Source organism: Hylobates moloch, unplaced genomic scaffold, assembly GCF_009828535.3.
Source record: "Hylobates moloch isolate HMO894 unplaced genomic scaffold, HMol_V3 SCAFFOLD_1, whole genome shotgun sequence".
NCBI lineage: Eukaryota > Metazoa > Chordata > Mammalia > Primates > Hylobatidae > Hylobates > Hylobates moloch.
In genome coordinates, this window is record NW_026652276.1 from 216,956,226 (window position 1) to 216,979,427 (window position 23,202).

At 36.2% G+C, this 23,202-nt stretch overlaps 1 protein-coding gene and 1 non-coding gene across 2 annotated transcripts in view; one reads left to right on the forward strand and one right to left on the reverse strand.

Moving 5' to 3' along the window:
- The window catches only part of MTPN (myotrophin), a 49,760-nt gene extending 29,634 nt beyond the window's left edge, over positions 1–20,126 (reverse strand). The window contains exon 1 of the mRNA XM_032761859.2: positions 19,782–20,126. Within this exon, the coding sequence (XP_032617750.1) occupies positions 19,782–19,853 (72 nt within the window). The 5' untranslated portion in view covers positions 19,854–20,126. The remainder of the gene's footprint in view (positions 1–19,781) is intronic.
- LOC116809801 (U6 spliceosomal RNA) lies at positions 4,130–4,236 on the forward strand. The gene has a single exon (XR_004369986.1). It is a non-coding gene; the product is annotated as a U6 spliceosomal RNA (small nuclear RNA).
- Positions 20,127–23,202: the final 3,076 nt, after the last annotated feature.

Sequence of the window (23,202 nt, forward strand, 5' to 3'; positions counted from 1 at the left end):
TGCCTACAGACATGATCTCCCTCAGGACCTTCTATCACACCTTCTTGGAACTGACTCATCCTCTCATCCTATCAAAAGCCATCCCTCACCTATGTTCTGTATATTGTCCCTTCTTCCTTTATTTAGGGAAAACTTCATGTTTATTTCTTTTCTTGACAGTGTTTTCAACCTCTCCTATTTTACTGGCTCCTTCTCACCAGCATGTGCCATTCACAGCTCTTCCACTAAAAAAGCAAACAGCAGCAACCTCTTGTTGGACTTGACATCTGCCCTTCAGTTACTGTTCTCTTTCCTCCCTTCCAGGGCTAAACTTTACAAAAGGATTGTCTATATTTGCTATCTCCAGTGTTTCACCGTCCACTCTAGTTTGGCTTCCACCTTCAACACAATTACCATAACCGTTTTGCCGAGGTCAAGGGTCTCCATGTTGCAAATACAAAGCTTCCCTTTACTCTTAAAACTCTTTCTTTTCATTGCAACATGAAGTCTGTCAGTTATTAAATTCACAACCTAGATTGTGTTATATTAAAAAATACTAAGTTGTTTTGAAGCTATTATTTTCTCTAAATATGGTATTCCATATATGTAATCTAAGCAACATATATAATGTATACACATAATACACATATGAAACACTACTACTTCATAGTATATTCTAGTGAGTAGTTTAAATTAAATACATACACTCTATCTGGAACCACCATAGAAACCATAACATGCTTTAGGATGGGTTGACTTCTGGTGCTTCTAAGAGTAAGATGAGGATTTAGATTACAGTGGAAAGGAGAAAGTCTACGTGAAATTCTAAACCAAATGGAACCCAAGAAAGGCCTTAAGATTACACTCTGACAACCCGAGATTAGCTTCTCTGAGTCCTTCTTGGTCCTAACCTGAATTCTTCTTAGTGTTAAAAAATTGGAAAGAAAAAAAAACAAAAAGTGACAATGCATGACCAGTTTACATCAATCAGTTGGTGAGTTCCACGTCAGAGGAGAACCTAATTATTATATCATTTATTCCAATGCCAAAGCATAGTGCTATAATTTTGATGTGTGTCCAGGAAAATCTCATGTTGAAATTTGATCCCAATATCAGAGGTGGGGGCCTAAAGAGAGGTGTTTGGGTCATGGGAGCGGGATCTCTCATGAATAGATTAATGTTCTCACTGGGTGTGGGATAAGTGAGTTCTTATCCCATTAGTTCTTGTGAGAGCTGGTGTTAATAAGAGCCTGGCACCTCCTCTCTCCCTTGCTTCCTCTCACCATGTGATGTCTCTACACCTGGCTCCCCTTCACTTTCTGCCATGAGTGGAGGCAGCCTGTGACCCTTCACAGATGCAAGTGCCCAATCTTAAACTTTCCTAGATAACACAATCATGAACCAAATAAACCTTGTTCTTTATAAAGTACTCAGCCTCAGATATTCCTTTGTAGCAACCCTAAACGGACTAAAATACGTGGCATTTTAGGACTGGGCACTGGACAGGTTTTTCAACCTAAAAAAATTAAGTATTACTGGTATTTTGCTGATATTCTTGATATATAATTCCCTTCCTTTAATCCTCATAGTTCTTGTTTATGTCTTTCATTACATTTACCTCTATTCGATCAGGTATGTTATTTATATACTTTAATAAAAACTTCATTAAAGAAAGGACAATGAAAGAACAATGTCTTACTTGTTTATATACTGCCTACAATGTCTGTGGGTGACTTGTGCATAACAGTCTTATTTTAATAGTTCCTACAGTCACTTATAACAGCTTTGTCACAGTGCAACCTGTTGCCTACCAAACAGCTACTACTTCACAAAGCGGTATTTTTAAAACCTTATTAGGGTCTCTGAAAGTTATACAATCTCAGTGTTGGAAGGGGCTCTGAATGTCATCTAAATTCAGCCGCCCATTCTGTGTTTTAATCCTTGCTTGTGTCTGCCCAACCTATAACTGAGTACCTCTAATGAAAGGCAATTCAGAACCTTGCTGATCAGTCCATTCCTGCTCTCAGTACTGGAAAATTCACTGTTTACTAGTTATGGTTCTATCCCTTGCAGGCACATGGCACAAGCAATTCTTATTTTTACATTAGGTTATTACTTGTGTTTAGCAGTCACAACACACTGTAACTACAACTAAATATTTTCATTGATTTGCTATTATCCTGAATTTGAGTCACTAATGGGTCAGAGAGACCTATCATTTGCTGATCCCTAATCTAGTTCATGACACTTTCATCCAATCATCTTTCCCCATCATTCCCTCAAGGATATCTTTCAAACATTCAAATTTCAGTAAAGTATTTCAGATTGTAACAGTCTAGAAACTTCAAAGAAAGGAAATCAATATAGCATGATTTCTAACTGATCTCCTGATAAGTGTTATAAACCACCCCACTGCCACCACATACATACTTATAAAATAAAATCTGGAAATTAAAAAATATTTTAGCAAGGCCTACCATCCAAAATACAACCATTGTTACCACTCTGCTGTAATTCTGTTTAATCCTTTTCTATAAAAATAATTGCTTTAAAAAGTTGTAATCACACTACGTATTCTCTCACATGAGACATCATTCTTGAAAGATACATATATCCTATCAAGTGCATATACCATAGTTTACTTATTCTAATTCTAGACATGCAATAAATATCAAATACCCGGTAACACTAAAATTCTTATTTTATAGAACGTAACAGTTACATTATTTCATTGATTCCTAAGCACACATTTTTCTGTATTACAATGTCCCTAAAATTGGGTCACAGATACCCTTTGCCTTGGAGATTGGCGGAAAAGTACTTATGGGTTGATTATGTACTTTGTGTAAACACTAACAATCATTGCCTATGCCTGGCTTTGCTACTGAAACCTATACACGGGCGGGTCAAGACGTTAGAGTGTAAAGTATAGAATTAGATTAAGCTGACTGAAGAAAATAAATGGTGAAATTCACTGATTCTACCTGATGATATTATTCTCATGAAAATTTGGTGAGTGTGCCATCAACTATTTTTCATCCAGAGAAGAGAAATTAAATATTAAATAGACCATGTCTTAGATCTAATTTCTGAGAGCAATGTTATTGGCTGTATAGGAAATATCCCTGGAGTTTTTTAATATATGCCACCTGGCTATCCCCACTGAGTTATTTGCTTTTTTAACGGTACTACAAGCAAGGGAAGATTTTTCTAGTTTGTCAGTATTATTCAGGAGGAACATCTGTTTGTTTTTTTAATGGAACATCTGTTTTTTTAAGATCAAGATAAACTAAGTGTATTGCCTCCTGCTTTACTGCAACAATAGAATGAAATCAAACTTATATAGTATACTTTCCTCTTTACAATGCCAAGTTGTTTTTTCCTTCTAGTATTTTATGCTTATGAAATGGTTTATTCTAATATTTTCCCAAAGACATCAATTTGGTTACTCAATCATTCACAAAACATTTACTGATAGCTTATGAAGTTTTGAGAACTGTGGCAAGCATCTGAGATAGTGATGAAAAAGGAGTCATTCCCCACAAGGAATCTGTAGCCATAAAAGGCAAGACAACAAGTAAACTATTCATATAATGTGATTAAATTATATCATGTGATTAAAGCTGCAGTACAGGCTATGAGTTTGTTTTGGGAATACAGAAAAGGAGATGTAGCTCAGCCTGGGAGGGGTCTAATCAAGCTACCATGAAGAGATAATTAAGCTTGGGCTAAGCCTAACATTTTTTCTTAAAAAAAAAAAAAAAAAAGATTCTCTCTTCCAGCCTTCATGATTTCATGTTTTTTAAAACAATGTAATGAAGTTATGCCTTAGGCAATAGAGAATATAAAAGATTAGGTGAACAAAACCACCAGCACTAGGATTCTTCTAGTAAATAAGCAGGTTTTAAGTGTGGTCAGAGGCAATCCTCACATCCTAACCACTAGCACACCCTAAATCTGAATAGTATTTCCCCTTTAAAGGATAGGTAACAAAGAAAACCAATATGGAGATAGGTGTATAAAAACTAATCACATGGCAAAAGAAATATATTGAAAATTCTTTCCTCTAAAATGTAGTAGAAAAAGAAAATAAAGAAAAAAACTCTAAGGAAATACATACCTCTGAAATGATTTAATATAAGAAACTTTAGTGTTCGCCTCGGCAGCACATATACTAAAATTAGAATGATACACAGAAGATTAGCACGGCCTCTCTGCAAGGGTGACACGCAAATTCATGAAGCAGTCCATATTTTTTTGGTTTTTAATTAAAAAAAAAAAAGAAACAACTTTAGAAAACATCTACAGAGTAATCAAAATGGAATCCAAAAGACATGGGCTCAATAAGTAAGGGTGTCTTAAGAAGAGAATAGGCAAACACACAAAGTAAACAAACTGAGGTGCAGGCTGATAGGAAAGGGAAGCTGCAGAGAAAGTGACATATAGCAAGGAAATTAAAACTGCAATTGCAAAATTAAAATTTGTACCGAAGTCAGTAGAGTTGGGAAACACTATTCAAATTAAGAAAACTTAATTAAGTAAAGACTTGAGAACAAACTTAAGAAATTTTCCCAGAATACCGAGGTAATAAAGTAGTACAAATGTTTAAAGAAAAAGGTGATTGGTATTAGGAGTGTAAAGCTGTAACTTATAAATGATACATAACCAGAACGGTAACAAGTTTTAAAAAGTTTTCTGAACTCAGGAAAGACCTGAGCCTATAGATTGTAAGCACTCACTGTATTGCAGACAAAAATTCAGTTGATTTCCCCCCCCCAAAAATACAGTTTTAGAATTTCTTTAGATAAAGCAAAAAGACCCCCAAAATTAAAAAGTCAAAATCACATTAACACCAAAAAAATTAAATTAAACTGGTCTCATATTTGTGGCTTCCTTAGAACGCCGAATTCCAGAGGACTACAGAGAGAAACTATCTATAGCAATGATATTTGGAGAGAGTTTGAGATATATATCTTTTTTTTTCTTTCTTTTTTTTTTTTTTTTGAGACAACATCTCACTGCCTTGTCCAGGCTGGATTTGAACTCCTGGGCTCAAGCAACCCAGCCTCCCCAGTAGCTGGGATTACAGGTTCAATGTGCTAGGCTCTTAACGTCAAATTTAAAGATAAAGAAGAATCTTGAATTTTGTTAAACAACAACAAAAAGAAAAGTAAACAAATTTCCAACCAGAAGCTGCTACTGAGAGATACCTAAAAGCAAAATATGAAAATGTGAAAAAAATTTGTTTAATGGTCAAAAATATACTAGGCACATAAATCTAAAAAGCTAGGAAGAGTAATATTAGTACATGATAAAGTAGAATCAAAGCAAAAAAAGTAAATGGGAAAGATGTTCATTTTACATGAAAAAATGTAAAAGCTAGTTATGAATTATCTGAAGAATGGCAAGAAAACAACTGACAAAAATAGCACTGTACAGAGAGACTATCATAATCATCTCAGTCTTTGGTAGGTAAGGACACAGCAGGCATGATTAATAATTAATGAGATTGTTAATGTATATCAAACTTTGTACTCTATGGAAATTGTACGTTACTATTTCACTGAATATCAACAAAATATAATTATAACAGAACAAAGAAAAGTTCAATACTTACAGAACCCATTATCTAATCCCAATGCAATAAAGCAAAATTAATACCAAAAGCATTAGCACAAAGTAAACATAAGAAAAAAAATGAATGAACAAAAATAACACACAAAACACATACACACAACCAAACCAATACTAAATCTCCTCAATTACTGATGGAGCAAAGAAGAACTCAATACTAGAATTGCAGACCATTTTGAAAATAAACGTTAAAATAGTAAAGTATTCTATTAATAGCAAGAATATTACTTATGGACAGAACCAAATCTGTGAAAAACCAATCTGGAGGTGGTTAAATTAATATGAAATTACATGGTTTAAAAGACTGCCACTGTTCACTAGATTTTTCCCAGCTGTTTTCAATTTTTTCTCCCTTACTCTCCTAACTGGTTTTAATATGAAACATAAACATATTAACAAATAAGGGGTATGTTTTTAGTAGTTTCAGATTTTCTCTTCAACAGCAAAATCTTTTACATGCTCCTCCACTGTGTGGCTTGGTGGGGATTATTCAATGGATTAGTACTTCTTACAGGCCTCTATTACATGGCATTAGGTTTATCTGAATAATAAACACTACAATAAAATAGTACTCTTTATGCTATTACTAAATGAAATGGTCGACTCCTACAGAGAATGTTTTTTAGACCTTTCTTCAGGTGAAAAGAAACAAATAATACTCTTTCTTTGATCTGTAAGATATGTACACATTGCTGCCACTGAGTTCCAAGGTATAGGTACATACCGTACTGTCACAAGAGCTCAGTGTCCCAAAAGCTACCTAGCAAATAGTAGACTAAATTAGCATATGTGTCACCACTTTGTACCACAGCATGTAAACTAAATATTGGACACTTGACAGTAGAAAGCAGCAAAAGTATTAAATTTACAAAATTCTATATAGTTAAGTCGATGTCCCCAATAATTTCAGTTACAGTTAAGTATTATCCTTCCCCACTGGAAATTCAGAATTCCTTAAGACTGCAGTGTTTAATATTTTAAAAATGACAGATCCATTTGAGATGAATGTTATAATATAGTCACTCCTTTCCTAATACTCTCTCTCTATCCTCCTCCCTACCCAATCCCCCAGGTTAAAAGTCCTTATTTAGGTTATAACTTTGCAAAAAAGAAGCACCTATTACTGTACTGGTGACTGATACCAGTGTGTGAAACAATACCACAATTATAAATTACAACACAGCAATGGGTTTATATGTAAACTCTACCACTGAGGGGGCAAAGCAAACAAGAAAGGTGATAATACATTAATACTTTATTTGGAACTTTACAATACAGAAAAACAGACAGATGGCACAATAGAAAGAAAGAAAGGTCTGAAAGGATGAAAGTGTAACATCAACCTGCTCTTACTTGATATATTTTCTGAAATGTTAACATCACACTAAATGAACTTTCTCTTGCTGATGTCATCCTCCCAAATGCATCAAACTTTCAATGATATAAATATGAACTCATTTTAAATAATGAATAACAATACATTTGTTATGTATTCTTATCCCACCTATACATTTACTTGGAAACTTCAACTTCGGCATTTTTTTTCTTTCAAAAATGACTACTTCAGTCATTCAAATTATAGAAATTTTAGTTTTAGTTTTCAGCTGATTTACTTATTAAATACACACAATTTTTCTTCTTTGGAAGGTTTAGAAGCAATTAATTACACTTAGACATTTTCTAATTGAAAATGCTGAAGTATTTTTTAAAAGCTTACTTGTGGGAAATTAAAATTTTAATAACAAAGCACGTGCTTATATAAAGAAAGACTATCAAAACTAAGAAAATCCATTTAAAACATTATGTCATAATATGTCAATTTGGAAAAAACACTGACAATCAAAAAGTAGCTTCATTTATAAGATTCTAATTCACGGCTCCACAGTTGGAGGGGAGGGAGGGAAGAGAGGAGAAAGGAACCAAATATAGCTTTATCTTAACAAACTGTATAGCTGCTTTCTAAGTGTTATCCATATTTCATGTATTAAATAAGGGAAATAATGTATTCAGAACTCATACAACCAACTTATTTGCTGTTTGTTCTCTAACCCTTTTAACTAAACCTACCAAAGAAAACTCATCTCAGTGGCTGACACTGTAGGTGCTCAAATGGTATTTGCTGCATGAATTATGAATGAACCAGTGAAACCTGCTAACTAGCCTTCTCTTTCACTTCTGGAGTTGGAAATCAAGCCAGGGTCAGGACTCACATTAGGGCTGGGAAGAAAATTCTGGAACGTTTTTGGTGAAGGATGATCTCATGCAGCTGAAAGGATTTCGCAGAATCTACTTTCGGTTTAAGAATCTAAATTAGTTCCTATTTGTATATTACAAGTGATTCCTCATTTTCAGAAATCTAGGCCTCTTGCCTAAGGTTCAAATTTAGTATAGAAATTCTATGCATTTTCTTTTAGAGAATTTCATTCAAACTCCCTCTCTCTTCTCTCTATCCACAAGCAGCTTTCCATGCCTTGCTTTTCCAGTTCAACATCTTTGAATCATAAAGATTTCTGAATAATGTTTTTGAAAATGCTGACCTCCAAAATAAGTTTTATATTATACATTTTAATTTTTTTGTATCTCAAAAACTTGAGAATAAAGTGAAACTTATATTAGACAAAGTAGTTTTACTAACTTCAATGTTATGTAGAGGTGTGCAACCTATGGCTCATGGGTCAAAGCCAGCATGCTGTTTTTGTAAATAAAGTTTTATTGGAACTCAGACAGACTCATTTATTGATGTATCATCTATGACTGCTTTTGCACAACAGCTGAGATGAATAGTTATGATAGAGACTGTGTGACAGCCAAGGCCTAAAATATTTACTAGCTGCCCCTTTACAAAAAATGTCTGCCAACTCTTGCTATTAAGCATTGGCCTCCCTCAACCTCCTCTTAGATCTATACAGACAATTATTATTATTATACAAACAGCAAATACTTACTACAGAATTTCAGTGTATTAAGCACTGCTTTGCAAATTTTACATTTACATTATCTTTTAAAACTTGTACACAACATGAATTATTATCACAATCCCTATTTATAGATACAAAACTGAGGTTTGATGAAATTAAATAACATGGTCAAGGTTAGTAAGCGGACAGGGCTGGGAATCAAACCAAGGTCTACCGAAATCCAAAATGAAAGTGTAATATCTCTTATAGAGAACTTCAAAATAATAAATAAAAAATGTTTTCTAAGGACTTAGTTTTAGGGTCCATATGCTTTTATATTGTTATAAGTAATGTGGCATTAAGTACAGGTTTTAACATTTGTTTCTTAATACCAAGGTAAAAGTACTGATGATTCTTATTTTTCACAAGGAAACATGCACAAAACTATCTTTACTTTTAGTGAGACTGTACAGTGTTAACAATTCTTGACTGAAATTCTAAAATGATAGTCATGAGAGGTTACAAGTGGAAGTTGCTGTTATACTAATACAACTGTTGTCACTACAACAGTGTGGAAAGTTGGACAAAGTTCATTGGGTTTAAAACAACAAAGAGCTTGAAAATTTAGAGCTATTTCTAAGAGAGGAAATGAAAGAACATCATTTACACTAAGAACATCTGTTAACATACAAAGTGGTATATGGTAAACCAACTTTGAAAACAACAAAGGAAGGGATAGTTTCTGCAAATACCAATTAAATACAAATGTAACGAAACTGTATGGCAGATAACAGGCAATGTGATAACTGTTGAGGATACAAAGATAATTGCTATCTTCAACAAACCCACAGAATATTAGGTGAGATAAACAGGTAAAAATTAATATAGGGTTCTTAATTTCAAGCAACAGAAACCAAATCAGACTGATTAATAGACATGTAATACATTAACAGATATTAAAAGTAGCTCCCAGAACTGCCAGGAGGATTGAAGAACAAAGCTCAGTAAATGGACAGAAAACAAGGATGCTTAAAAGCAAGTATACAAGTGCTCCTCTACTTATGACTGGGTTACACTGAAAATGCATTTAATACACCTAACCTGCCATCACAGCTTAGCCTAGCCCACCTTGAATGTGCTCAGAACACTTACGTTAGCCTACCATTGGGCAAAAACAGCTGGCATTACAATACACAGCAGAGTACCAGTTATTTACCTTCATGACTGAGTGGGTGACTGGGAGCTGCAGCTCCCTGCACCATGAGAGTACCATCATGCATATCCCTAAGCAGTGATATGATTCTGACTTTGAAAGCTTTGATTTTGAAAGATCAAAATTCAAAATTCGAAGTACAGTTTCTACTGAATGTGTATCACTTTTGCATCATCACAACGTCAAAAAAAAATTAAGTCCGGGACTGTCTGTGAAATCAAAATCTGTCACAAGAACCACCTGGGCACAGAAGAGATGCTACAAGTGGCACATAACGACTTCTGCTGTTTTTTGGAAAGTGGTGTTTTACTGCTGCCACTACATCTTTTATTGTGCCTGAGCATTTGTATCAGCTCTAGATAGACACATCCAATTAGTCATGTTTGGGTTATGAGCTCTTTTCCTGTGTGGGCAAGAGAAAGCAATTTATTTGCCCTTTTTGGCTTTTGTTGCAGTGAGCACCAGACCTTGCCTTTGATCAAGATTCATACTACATAAGTAGGGAACTCCTCAAGCACAGGAAGAAGCTTCAAGTGCTATGACCCCTGTCAACAGAAAAATGCCCCACTATAAGCACTGTAGCTTAAAGATCTGAAGACTTTTCAGGGGGCTGGAGGGGGCAGTGGAGAAGAACCTCTGAATTCTCAAGTTTGTGAGCCACTATTCAAGTGACTAAATGGTAATAACTGATCCATATTTATAAATGCCCCTTGGTTTTTTCTTAACCGGTCATTAAGACAAAACTCACTTTAGCAGTTCAAAAATTAAAGACATACCCCACAGAACAAGATTTAAGTTTCTTAAGCCGCTGTTTTTCAAATTCAAGTCTAATAACTTGTTAGTCAAGCCAGAAGCCCATAAGCTCTCAAATTTTAGAAACCACAACAGAACATGAACACAACAAAAAAGTTCTATATTAGATGTCACCAAGAAACAATAAACTGCACAAGCAGTCAAGGAATGCTATGCAGAACAAAACAGACATGAATATAAAACTTCAAGAAGAAGAAGAAATTTGCCAAGCAGATGTTGTGGGACAAAAAAGAATAATTTATTAGAGGTAACAGCTAGCATAAGATGACTTCATTAGGAAACACAATGGTGTAGTGGAAAACCAACCAACCAACCAACCAACCAACCACCCAACCCTCATCCAAGTTCAGGAAAACTGAATTTAAATTTCAATCTCAATTAGCAGTATGATACTGGTCAAGGGCTTTCACACCTAATTTTTCCTTATCTATAAAATAAGGGAGCTGGACTAGTTGCTCTGTAAGTAATCTTGCTTCTAAACAAATTTATGAGGATGCTAATTAGTAACAACAGCTAATATTTACTAGCACTCACCATATGCCAGGCACAATGGTACACAGTTTACACTTACCATGTAGGTATTACAATCATTCCCATTTTCACCAGTTGAAGAAACTCAAGTTCTGAATGCTTAATTCACCCAAAGTGTCTAGTTAGTAAGAAGGCCAGACCTGGAACATCTAATTCCAAAGCCAACACATTTAGCCTCTATGCTATGGTTTCACCAATAATGCAATTCCAAATCCCTAAAGGATAGTGCCATAACGAGCATCTATTGTACTATGTTTAAAGTGTTTACTACCTATAATTTTTTTGTTGTTGAGATGGAAGTCTTGCTATGTTGCCCAGGCTGGTCTTGAACTCCTGGGCTCAAGTGATAGATCCTCCTGCCTTGGCCTCCCAAAACGCTGCGATTACAGACATGAGTCATCATGCCTGGCCTACAATTTTTTTTAAATACCTCAATTTTTCAGTATTTTTCAGATACTTACTTTAGGCCTAAGTATCAAAATGCTCATTATTTTTTATATGTCAAATTGAAATTTTCCTAAAATGTTATGTCTCTGACTTTGTAAATAAGGGAAAAGTAACCAAGTTTAAACTTTTTGTGAAGCTCAATGTTACGCTTATATGTATTAATTATTGCCTGGGGCCTCTGAAACTTTAAGGTAAATATGGCTCTTTGCCCTTCACTTTCTTGGGTCAACTTCTTACATTTTGGTTTCTTTCCTTTCAGTAATCACAGCTCCTCTTTACACTGGTAAGTTTCTGTGGACTGAAAAAAAAAAATCAAGCTTCTAAGCTTATCAGAACTATTTAGTAAAGATGTAGCTGCAAAAAAATTACTTTCAGCCATTTTTCTTATTACAAGGTGGACTGTGATGTAATACCATACACTAACTTTACCAATTTTGCTGTGATTTGATTATCTAAACACACTCCCTCTGTTTTGAATCTTTGATATGGCACATTCTCACAGTGCATGACATCCTCCTATCCTACGATGATTCATACAGAATTAAAAGTTAAAGTATTATGTTCCACAGATCACACGATCCCAGCATTCCAGGAAAAAAAAAAAAAGCTTAATGCTTATTAAAAGATACAGGTTAAGTTTTAGGTAGGTTCAAATAATCCTAATATTTTTCTTGAGATTATGGGAAAAAATATTTTAAGGAATCACCTGCAAAAATCCTAAAAAGAATGTGAAAGGGAGATACTAAAACGTATTTTGAAACTACACATCATTAAATCAGTTTGGTATAGATAGAAAAAGAAATCTGTTTATGATAAAGATGATGGTTCAAATTATTAATAAAGAGGAACTATAATAATAAATGGTATGAGAACTGTCAGAAAAAAAACTATGTACTTATTTCATGCCTTACTTCAAAATAAATAATGGAAAGGTCAAATGTCCAAAATGGAAGAAAAAATGAAGTTCCAGAAGAGCAAATTTATTTGTAATTTTACAGAGGAGAATAGGTCTTTGTAAACAGGATACAAAATCCAAGTCACAAGAGAGAAAAAAAGCGATACATTTAACCCCACAAAAAGTAAAAGGCCATTGTAGAACAAGAAAATAAATGAAGTCAAGAGACTAACTGGGAACAATATTTGCAAAACATGATAAAAAACTGATTTCCCTAATTTACAGTTTATACAAACCAATAAGAAACAGACCAACCAACTAAAAGAAAAATAAACAAAAGACATAAACAATCATTTTTCACCTACCCAAATGGCAAAATCTAAAAAGTCTGATGATGCCCAGTGCTGTTGATGGTGTGAGGGAACCATCGGTCTCATGTCTGCCAATGTGTGCCTAAGCTAACGAAACACATGAAGAGAGTAATGCAGATATAGTCTCAAAAGTTGTCAAGGTATATGTACAAAGGTGATCACTACAATCCTGTTTAATTGCAAAGATGCATGGAAACAAAATGTTTATCATATAGGAATAGTTAAATAAACATCCAGAAAATGGAATACTATTCACCATTTAAAAAGGGAAGAATAAATACATTTCAATGTGGAAAGCAAAGTGCAGAAGTGTTTACAGAACTTTTTAAGCGGGAAAAACAGATGAGTAAGTAAATTTTCAATGTTTTTCTGAAATTAATTATATGGACCTGTTGAGAATGGCTGATTTGTTCACAGGCACTGGGGAGGGGAGATCTCTACCTTTCAGTCCTAACTGTGGCATTTTAAAATCCACATCTGAATTAATTTAATTTTACTTTTTAAAAGTTAGGAGTTATCTAAATAGTAAAATTTTGGCCAATTTTGTCTTCTTTATTCTTTTCTGTTTTAAAAACACCTAATCAATTTTATATTTTAAAGAGAGGAACCACATAGGTAGGAAATATAGTCAATGGGATATTTTACTTTATCCAATACAGCTTTGCTTTTCTAAATAACAAGCACATAATATTTTTATAATTTAAACCAGCTTTAATTCATTAAATTTTTAATTATCTGCACTAATAAAAGGAAAATGTTTAGACTCTCAAACCAAAACACTTTATATAGCCTGTGTACATCTGAATGAACATTTATGTTCCAATGTAAAAAAAGATCTTCCTCTATTTTATATGTTTTTTAAAATGATTAAAAGCATTAATAATTAGAAAAGAATCTATACTAATGTTTCTCTGTCTACTGAGGGCACCTGTATCTTATACAAGCTGACATATGCTTTCTGAATGGGTCATCAGCCCTTCTGTAGAAAGGGCAACACATAGTGATACATTTTTATAAGAAAGGAACTAATAATTTAAAGAAGAAAAAAAAAAGGAAGCTGCCTAAAACCAATAAATGCAAAGTAGATTGAATCAGGGCCTCTTTTAAATTGGCTATTTTATTAGGAAAGTGAAAAGTGATCTCAATAAGTCTTGGAATTTCTAAAGATTAGAGTTGATATCTTTCTCAGGTTCAAGAGATTCTATCCTTTCACATGGTGCATGTGAAAATTGTTGCTTTTCAAACCTATTAGAGTGTCAACGGCAGATGTAATTAGAATGGAGGCTGGAGGGAAAGGAAACCACAGAGAAAGGGAAGTTAGAGACCAGGCTTCTATTTCACAGCAAGTGAAATAGAAGTACATGTAAACAAGAGAGTACATACATCAGACCTGCTGAAGATTATAAGGGGCTATTTATCAATGCAACTCACAAGCACTCACCTGTAAGGGTGTTGGATCCCCAAAATCCACCACAAAGCTCACCTTTTAGTAGTCTCAATGGATAATTATCATCCTGCTGTGATTGTTTATTTTCACTATTTACTATAGTACCCCCCTAGTTTCTGGCCTTATTGAGAAATGAAGGTCAAGGGTATGCTGAAGTAGTTAACAGCATGGGGCTTTGAAACTCCTTCAGAACCCAAGGAAGTGAGTTCAAATCTCAGCTTCACCACTTAAGAACTTTATGATCTTGAGCAAGTTATTTAATCTCTGCCTCTAAAATCTCTAAAATGGGGTTAACATTATTAATAATGCTCATGGCTTACTGTTGATAAGTAAATGAAATAATACCTGTATACTGCATCACAATCCTCAAATACATAAAATTTTAAAAACATACTTTTTTCAAAGTATTACTTGTTTTATTTAAATAACTATGAATAGCAATCTCAATAATTTAGTTATTTTTGTTTCTTCCTAAAGCAAACAAACAAAATTTAACTTTTTCTGGACTGTGTAGGATCACAATTAGGAACATAAATTATAAGGTTAGATTATATGTGACTATAAATACAAAAAAAATTCTGCAGGCTATCAGTCACTCTTATGGACACGTCTTGAGCAATGACAGTCTCTAATGAGAGTTTAAGTTTACAGAGATGTTTGTCTCTATACTAATTATTTCTGAATTGTTACATTTACAATTTTTAAAATGATTGCCATTTTTGTCTTCATTCACAGTCAGAGCTAATTAGTCGTACCTGCTTCTTACAAGCCTCTTTCTCGTTTTCTCAATTCTAAAGTGTTGTTAGCTAAAAAAAAAAAAAATTTTTAAAGCAAACTGATATGGTTATAAATACACACACACTCACATACAGCCTGTAGATTCAGACAGTTCTGGGTTTAAATTCCAGTTATACAACTTAGTTTGTAACTTGCCAAGTTACTTCAGTTCTCTAAGCCTCAGGTTCTTCATCCTTAAAATGAGACTATTACCTATACTGAAACACTGTGGTAAGAAGCAAATAAAAACTTAGGTAAAACATCTTGCAGAGTGCTTTCTAGTACCTGACAATGCAAGTCATCCAGTCAATGGTAATTATTATTCTGTAATTAATGAAGTATGTTGAAATTATTGCTAAGTTAAGAATAAAATGAATTTCTTACTAGAAACATGCTTTTAATGTGTAAAATTCCTTGGTGCTATGCTGGAGACAGAAAGATGAAAAAGAATATATTATCTACCCTCCAGGAGTTCAGAGCCTAATGAAGACACATGTAAACAAAATCACAGCAATCTGATGAGCAAAACAGTAAAAGAAGCAGCACTCTATGTGAAGTCAAAATGTTTTTCTGGAAGAGGTGATACTCACCCTAGGAGGGTAAATAGGAGTTTACCAGGTTGGGGGTTAGGGATTGAGGTGAGCAGACTTGGTCAAGGAGGATGAAAGAACACATGTAAAGATCTACAAGGAAGAAACAGGATGGTAGGATCTGGAGCAGAGTGCTTACAGAGAGGCAAGCCCAGATGAGATAATAGTGGCCTAGTACACCATACCAAGGAGGAGTTGGCCCTTTTAAAATAAGCAATGAGAAATCACAAAAGTATTAATATTTTAAGGGCAGTGAAGGAGATTGGCTGGAAAAGATTACATGCTTACATTCATGTTACAGAAAGATCCCTCCACCTAAACTGTGTAAACTGACCAGGAAGGGGTCAATTTTTGCTGCTTCTTTCCAGCCTGGACTATATTTTCTTTCTTATTTTCTTATAGTCAAGAAAAATATAGTCCAGGCTGGAAAGCAGCAGCAACTGATCTAAAGTAGTAAGAAGAAGAAAGGAGAGTGAGGAATGGATGAGGGAGACTAAGAAGGTAGTCTTGGTAACCCTCAGAAATCTAGGAAAATTTCCCAGTTTCCAGTTTGGGAAAATGGTTGGGTCTTGATGCCATTAGTCAAAATGGAGACACAAGAGGAATAAAAACAGTTTTTGAGAGGAAAACAGCTCAATTTGGGATTTGTCTGAACAGAGCTTATGCAGTCTGAAATTCAGGTGAGGCTAGAATTAACTCCAACAGGAGAACATAAAGGCAGAAATGTAAGACAAAGTCAAAAATAATGTCACCCAAAAGAAACATCCAGATCAAAAATGGGGCCATGAATATCTCTTATAGCTGCTCATGAATACCTTATTTTCTGGCTTTCACTTGTTTTCCAGCTGGACAACTGAATTTTATGAAAATGAGATGTTATTTATAATTTGCATACTACTATAAAAGTCTGAATTTTTTTTTCACGTAGATCTGCTAAATATAGATGCTTATGTTTCCCGAAAACTGTGTCCAACTCCTTTACTATCATCCCAGGACTACTAAAGAGTTTAAGACCTGAAAGACGCCCCGTAAAAATGAATGAATTAACTAAATGTGGTCCTTAAGTCAGTCAAGAAGCCAAATGTAGTGTTGAAAGACTTTAAAATTACTTCAGATATTGTCTTAAAGTTATACATGAAACATTTAATGTAGTAATCTAAATTTTTCTCTAAATAATCTAAATTTTTCTCTCAATACTATCTTTTCCATTTCAAAATACAATTTTCAGTGGTTTGGGAACTGTGAACTGACTTTTCTAAGTTCAAGAACTCACCTAAAACCAATGATTTAGGGATATTCACACTTCAAACTTCAATAGAGAAGTCAGAGGCAGGTAGAAAAGTGTAATTATTGATTTTTAAAAACACTAATTTATAAAGGAAAAACGGGCTGGGCCCGGTGGTTCACACCTGTAATCCCAGTAGCTTTGGGAGGCCGAGGCCATAAGATCGCTTGAGGCTAGGAGTTTGAGACCAGCTTGTACAACACAGTGAGATCCAGTCTCTACAAAAAATAAAATTTGCTGGGTGTCGTGATGTACACCTATGGTCCCAGCTGCTCAGGAGGCTGAGGCAGGAGGGCCACTTGAGCCCAGGAGTCCGAAGTTACAGTGAGCTATGATCACGACACTGCACTCTAGCCTGGGCGACAAAGCAAAGACCCTGTCTCCAAAAAACAAAAACAAAAAAACCCTGTTTCCAAAAAAAAGAGGAGGAGGAGGGGCATACTAAAATGCTTATCTTACTCTTACAGGTAGATTCTTATGTTAACAATATGAGAGATCTTCACAGGAATGTTGAGGAGTTTTTTTTAAATAGACTCTCACCCCTGAGAATGAAGACTAGACAGGTCTAAGTGTTTCTTTAGTATTTTCTTTGTACATACCTACTCAGATAGATGCACATTACAGAAACTCAAAAAGTGATTGTTCACAAATTGGTAGATGAAAAAGGTGAGTCAATAAATAAGCAGAGAAGATAGCTGTGGGGCAGAAGAAACTGTAATAAGCACCTGAAAGTATAAATGGGCACCATAAGGGAGCTGAGTCAGTACAAACTTCAGTGCTTGTTATTATTTCTCATTAACAAAGTGAAAGATACTTTATGAAATCTTCAAAACTAAGAAAGGATAAAGCTCAATGCTCTGTACATCAGATTACATTACAGTTATAGTCATATCTTTTTGGATAGTCCAACTTTCAATACTTTCTTTTGCTTTTTCCGAATGTCTACCCTCCCTCTTATGCAAATTTTTTACATTAATGAAGAACAGGCTATGGTAGTAATATAGGGAAAATAATCAAATTGAACATGATAATCTAACCTAATTATAAAACTAACTGGAAATAAATTAATCCATCTTTATTGGCACATATTTTCATACAAATATTTTTGTGTAGTGGAGAATTCTTTGGGCACAATTTACCTGCCTGAATGTGGACCTTGGGAATGTCCTGCTAGAAATCTTGGTATGATACGCTTTCACAATTAGATCTTAGACTGAGAGATAGTGCGTGGAGCAGTTAAAGAGTTTCGGTTTTGGGGTCAGCAGTTTAGTTCTTGCTTCATAATTTACCATCTCCATAACTTTTCTTAGGTATCCTGCATCTCAGTAATCTGTAAAATGGGACCAATAATAGGACTTACTTCCCAGTATTCACAAGGATGACATAAAATAATGTGTCAGGAAAAAACTAAATAAATTGTGTTATTTTGGTAGGTCTAAGTTCAGTTAGTACTTAATCAACTTTTTGTATTTCAAGTATATCAAACAACCTAGGTTCCACCATGACAGGAAAACAAAAGCCCACTCACTTCCAGAGTATTGCAGTGTCCCACCACTGGTAAGTGTATCAAATAATTTCTACCTTTTAGCTTTATATTGAAACAGCCAATAAGTCAAGTTTCAGTTGGCTACCAGCTGAGAAGGCAGTGACTAGAGGACAGCCTGTCCTAAAACTCCACTGCAAATAACTAAGCAGGTAAGCAGCATCGAAAAAGTCTAAATTGTAATGGCATTAAATAAAGTAAAAACCTTCAGCAGTTTGCCTTGCACAATCCTGTAAGTTTTAAGAAACTGCTTCTGCTTACTTGCTTCCTAACACAGCCTCTGAAGCAAAAACCCAGGTCAGGTCCTATTCTTTGAAGAGTTAAAATCTAGACTGGGTTCTCACACTTTTAGAAGGTGAGCAAGATGCCATCCGTGGTTGTCATAAAATTATACTTGTTTTGGAAGATTATTTTTAGATTATCACTAAATTAAAATCACATGTTAAGTTCTCTCATCATTACAAAGGCACAGTTTCAGGATGGAAAGGCAGGCTAGCTTGGAATTTTAAGTTTCCCACTCTGCCAGTGTGGATTCAGTTTTATACTTGGGGCTGAGGTTTGAGTTTGTCTTTCTTCATCATGATTTTACCCCCCAAATACACTGCTACTAAACTGCATTGCTATTTACTACACGTGTAAGCATTTTAGGTGAAATCAGGGAGAAGAATGGAATAACTGAAGTTAACATGCTTGTTTAAAAACTATTCAGATATCTTAAACATTCCCAGATGCCAGTTGACAACCTTACCACCTGAAGCAAATATGTATTTGTTGTGGTGGGGGAAAGGAAAAAGGACACACCCAAAGTTAAGACACCACAGTGAAGTGATACTCAGTTTCAGAATTTTAACTATTTCTATTTTCGGTACTCTTTTCACGGTCAACGAATTCTTTAACTTCACACCAGGCCCAGCGTTAAAAAAAAATGTTCCTCTGATCCTAATTACTTAGGTTACTTCATTTAGTAATGGGTAAGTCCAAGATGGAGAATTACTTCATTCAAAGAAAGGTTTAAGTAACTTTGGTGTAGAAGAGGGCCAAACTCAAATGATCAGTGCGCAGAAGAAACTCTGGATGAGCCAGACTCCACTCCTCCCCTCCCCCAAGAGGCCAGGAAGTCAGGTAGCGCCTGACTGTATTAACGCAGCAGTTACCTGACACAGAAGGCTACCAAGTTACCTGGACCCTTCTTTCAGTTTAGCTCCTCCCTAGACGCCCCTCTCTCCTTGGTGCCGCCTCCACCCAGGAAGTCTCTCCTCCCGCCCACCCCCATCCCTGCAGTCCAGCTCCCATCAGCTTCCTCAGCCTCATCTCCAGCCCACCTCCGTGTTCTCGCCTACTCTTCTCATCCTCGCTTACCTTGGCCACATAGTCTTTCACCTCATCCAAGTCTCCGTTTTTCAGGGCCCACATGAACTCCTTGTCGCACATCACTGCAGCGGGGCAGACCGGTTGGCCGGGCAGAAGATGAGGAGGCGGTGGCAGCAGCAAGCGGATGCCGCCGGGCGAGAGGGAGGCAGGGCCGTGCGAAGCCGGAGAGGAGAAGAAGAGAAGGCGGGTTAGGCTGCCAGGCGGGCGAGGCAGTTGGCCGCGGCGACCGTTCGGGCGGGAGAAAGAAAGTTCTTTTGCGGCCACCGGGCCCAGCAGAGCAGGTTCCGCCTGGCCGAGGAGAGGCAGGAATCTTTACACTTCCGGTTCACTCCCCGCTAGGACCCTCCCCCAACTTCCTCTTCCTCTTCTCCTCCGCGGAACGCCCCTCTCTGGGTCCGCGGCGCGAGCGCCACTAATGCGCATGCGCAATGTACAGGCTGCTGGGACTCTGGAGTGGAGGGTAGGAGCCGGGGACAAGTGGGCGGGACTGGGAGGCTGAATGAAGGAGGCTCAGGGGAGGTCAAGACAGCGAATGGAAGAAGAGTGAGAGTACTTTCGATGGGATTAGGACGCTTCTGCACCACCATTAATGGGAAAAACTTTACTTTTTAAAAAACATAATCTTGGAGGGCATCTTGCTCAGCTTCTAAAAATGTATAGTAAGAGTGTTTGATTTGAATTCCTTCTTCCTTGCCTTTTCCCCTTCCCTCCCTCCCTTTCACCCTCTCTCTCTCCGTCATCCAGTACTACTGGGCTAAAAACGATGGAATAACGCTATTCCTGCCCTCCAGGAAATCTTCAACACTAAAACTACAATGTAAATTGAGTGTGTTAACACTATGTATAATGTTCCCTGGAGCAAAAAACTTTAGTGTGTGGCAAGGAAAAAAAAAATTAACTCATCTTCCTGACCAGCAAATGACGTCCAGGCATTCAGTTTGATGCCATAAAGTGGAGCAAACCAAACTGTCTATTACAATTTGCGTTTTTAAAATTTACTGTTTGTTTTTAATGGTTTGAAACTTCAGGACTGTCCTGGTGAGGTCAGTTCGGTTCTTCCTAGGGTTTAGTTGTAATGCCATAGTGCACAGCTACCACTTGAATTGTTCCTCACAACCCTAATGATCCAGGCATGCGCACATGAGCATAGATGCAATAAAAGCTCTTATTGGAGCTAGAAATATACGTATAATATATATACATATATAACTATTATATATATAACTCATATATATAATCTATTATTTGTAACTCACTAAACACATTAACCAAGCTACTTTACCACCATTGCCATACAGTGTAGGGGTTCTGAACAGACTCTGGAGCCAAATTGTTTAGTTTGCTATACAGGTCCCACTTCTTGCTAATTTTGTGTCATCTTGGGCAAGTTACTGAACGCCTTTCTGCTTCAGTTTTCCACATGTGTAAAATGGGGATGTCAGTAGTGTTTGGAAATGTATTTTTTTTTTGCTATCATTTAGAATAGAATAGCAAATAGATTTCAAATCAAAAGAAATCCCTCCAAATATTAACAGCTCCCTAGATTGTCATTTGTTAATTTTACTCCCTGATAATTAGAAATACAAGTCCACATACCCAATAGTGATATGATTTCTGGAAACAAATCTCAAGGGGGAGTTTGTTAGGCAAGTCCTAGAATCTCCATCTCTTCTCCAACAGACTCCCACCTGTGTGATTTCTGAGTTACATCATGCTGAGAGCTCTTGATTTATATCTTTGGCCGGGTGCAGTGGCTCATGCCTGTAATCCTAGCACTTTGGGAGGACAAGGTTGGAAGATCACTTGAAGCCAGGACTTGGAGACCAGCCAGGGCAACAAAGTGAGACACCATCTCTACGAAACATAAAGATTAAAAAAATTAGCTGGGTACAGTGGCGGACATCTGCCTTCCCAGCTACTTGGGAAGCTGAGGTGGGAGGATTACTTGAGCCCTGGAGTTTGAGGCCACAGTGAGCTATGATGGCACCACTGCACTCCAGCCTGAGTGACAGAGCAAGATCATCTAAAAAAAAAAAAAAAAAACTTTAACCAGACTTTTCGTCTGTGATCTATTCTTATATTTAACTTCGTACTCATTTGGATTTCTCAAACTTAACATGTCCAGAATAGGATCTGGACTCCTGTAGATGTTAAACCTAGTTGTCCCCCACACATCTCTGTAAATGGTGCTGCCAACCACCCTATCACTAAATCCAGAAACATGGGAGTCATAATTGCTCTTCCCATTCTCAACTTTTCTGTTATTCAATCCATCAGTACATCTTTCAAAATATGTCTTAAATTTGTTCATTTATTGCCATCTTCACTATTACTACTCCCTGTACCCTCACATATCCTGCACCCCTGCCACTGTCATCTCTGTCTACACTGCTATGATGCTATGTGCTGTGATAGCCTCCCATTTGGTGTCCTATTTTCACTCATCCTTTTCTAGATAATTCCCCACTTTGAGAGTTACTCTTTTAAAATTTAAACATGCACTTGTTCTGAGACCTTTCAAAGGCTTCCTATTGCAAGTAGGTTAAAATCCTAACTACTTGATATGGCCTTCATGGCCTTCTGTGCACTGACAGCTGATGGTAGGTGATAGTATCTCCTATCTCATGACACTCCCTTGCCACCCCCATTGTTTCTTTGATTTTGAAATATCTTGTCTTCTGTCAGTTTCAAGCTAAACCAAGCTCATTCCACCCTAAGGCCTTTATGCTTCTTGTTTCTTCTCTGGAATGTTCTTCATCTAAGTCTTGTTCATTCCTTCTGACTTTTGAGGTTTCAATGCAAACCTTCAGAGAGACCTCCTAGACCACCCACTTTAAATAGGTCCTTCGACTACTTACATAGCCCAGCTTTTCCCCCATTTACAGCACATATCACAAGTATTTTAATTATCTTTTTTTGTTTACCTGTTTTGGTAAGTATTCATGGTGTTAAACAAATAATTCCTTTGTCTGCCATTCTGGGCACAAGAGAGAATTGCTCTTCCTGGCTTGCAGTTGAATAATATCATGTAACTAATTTTGGCCTGTTAGTTATGAGCAGACGTGAAATGAGTCACTTCCAGGCTTGTCATTGTAAGACCCTTCAGAACTCTTTCCTTCTACTACAGCAACTAGCAACACGCAAGATAGTGGCTACACAGTCTGGGTTCCTGCGTAACTACAATGAGCAGAGCTCTGTCACCATCCCATAATGGATATATAGGATTAATATGAATTTAACTTTTATTGTTTTCAGCCATTGAAATTGTGGTGTTTATTACTAGAGGAACACTGAACCAATCTTGACTAACACAGAAATTACTGTCAGAATGGGAATGTTACTAGAACAAAAACTTTAAATAAATGGCATTGGCTCAGTGGCTGGGGAGTACACAACAAAGGAAGTGATA